We start from the raw sequence: 649 nt of genomic DNA on the forward strand, positions 1-649 counted from the left end.
CCACAAACCCCCCAGACGAGCCGCCGTCTGTGAGCCTAGGTTGAACCGTGTACGCCAGCCCCTTTTGCATGACTGCACACGCCACGGTTCGAACCTACGACCCTGGGTAGTATTGTTGTATGTGACGGACTGGCCCCAGAGGGGCTTCGGGGGCAACCAGCCCCGCGGCCATTAGTGGCCTTACGGCGCACAACCCTCTTACCACTCGACCAGGCAAAAGGATTCGTAACAACAATACTGACCCGTTGTTGTCTGGTTGCACCTATAAGGGGCCCCCCTTCAGGGGGCTCCGCGCCGGCCACTCTGGAAGGACCAGGGCGGGCTCTGTAGCCCAGCCCTTAACAAAAACTACTATTTAAGCTAATAACTTTAGTATTATTACCTAAGCTTCTAGTATCTAAAAATACCTTTATATAAAGTATATAGATATTTAATACTATTAATTATATAATAAGAATATACTATACTAATTAAGCTTTAATTAAATTCTAAATATTAAGAATACTATTAATATTATAACTAAGCTATTATTAAAGTTAGCCTTTTATAAGTATAGGTATTATTTAAAACTATACTAAATACCTTTTAAGTTATAATTTTTTAAAGGTTTATTCTAAAAGTATTATACTTTTAAGGCCTTTAGTCTTTA

At 40.4% G+C, this 649-nt stretch overlaps 1 protein-coding gene across 1 annotated transcript in view; it reads right to left on the bottom strand.

Annotated features, from left to right (window-relative positions):
- CCM_07298 (uncharacterized protein) overlaps positions 1-172 on the bottom strand; it is a gene marked incomplete at both ends in the record, with an annotated part of 618 nt that extends 446 nt beyond the window's left edge. The window contains 2 exons of the mRNA XM_006672436.1: positions 9-94; positions 131-172. Of these exons, the coding sequence (XP_006672499.1) occupies positions 9-94; positions 131-172 (128 nt within the window). The remainder of the gene's footprint in view (positions 1-8; positions 95-130) is intronic.
- Positions 173-649: the final 477 nt, after the last annotated feature.

Source organism: Cordyceps militaris (assembly GCF_000225605.1).
Source record: "Cordyceps militaris CM01 unplaced genomic scaffold CCM_S00005, whole genome shotgun sequence".
NCBI classification, from domain to species: domain Eukaryota; kingdom Fungi; phylum Ascomycota; class Sordariomycetes; order Hypocreales; family Cordycipitaceae; genus Cordyceps; species Cordyceps militaris.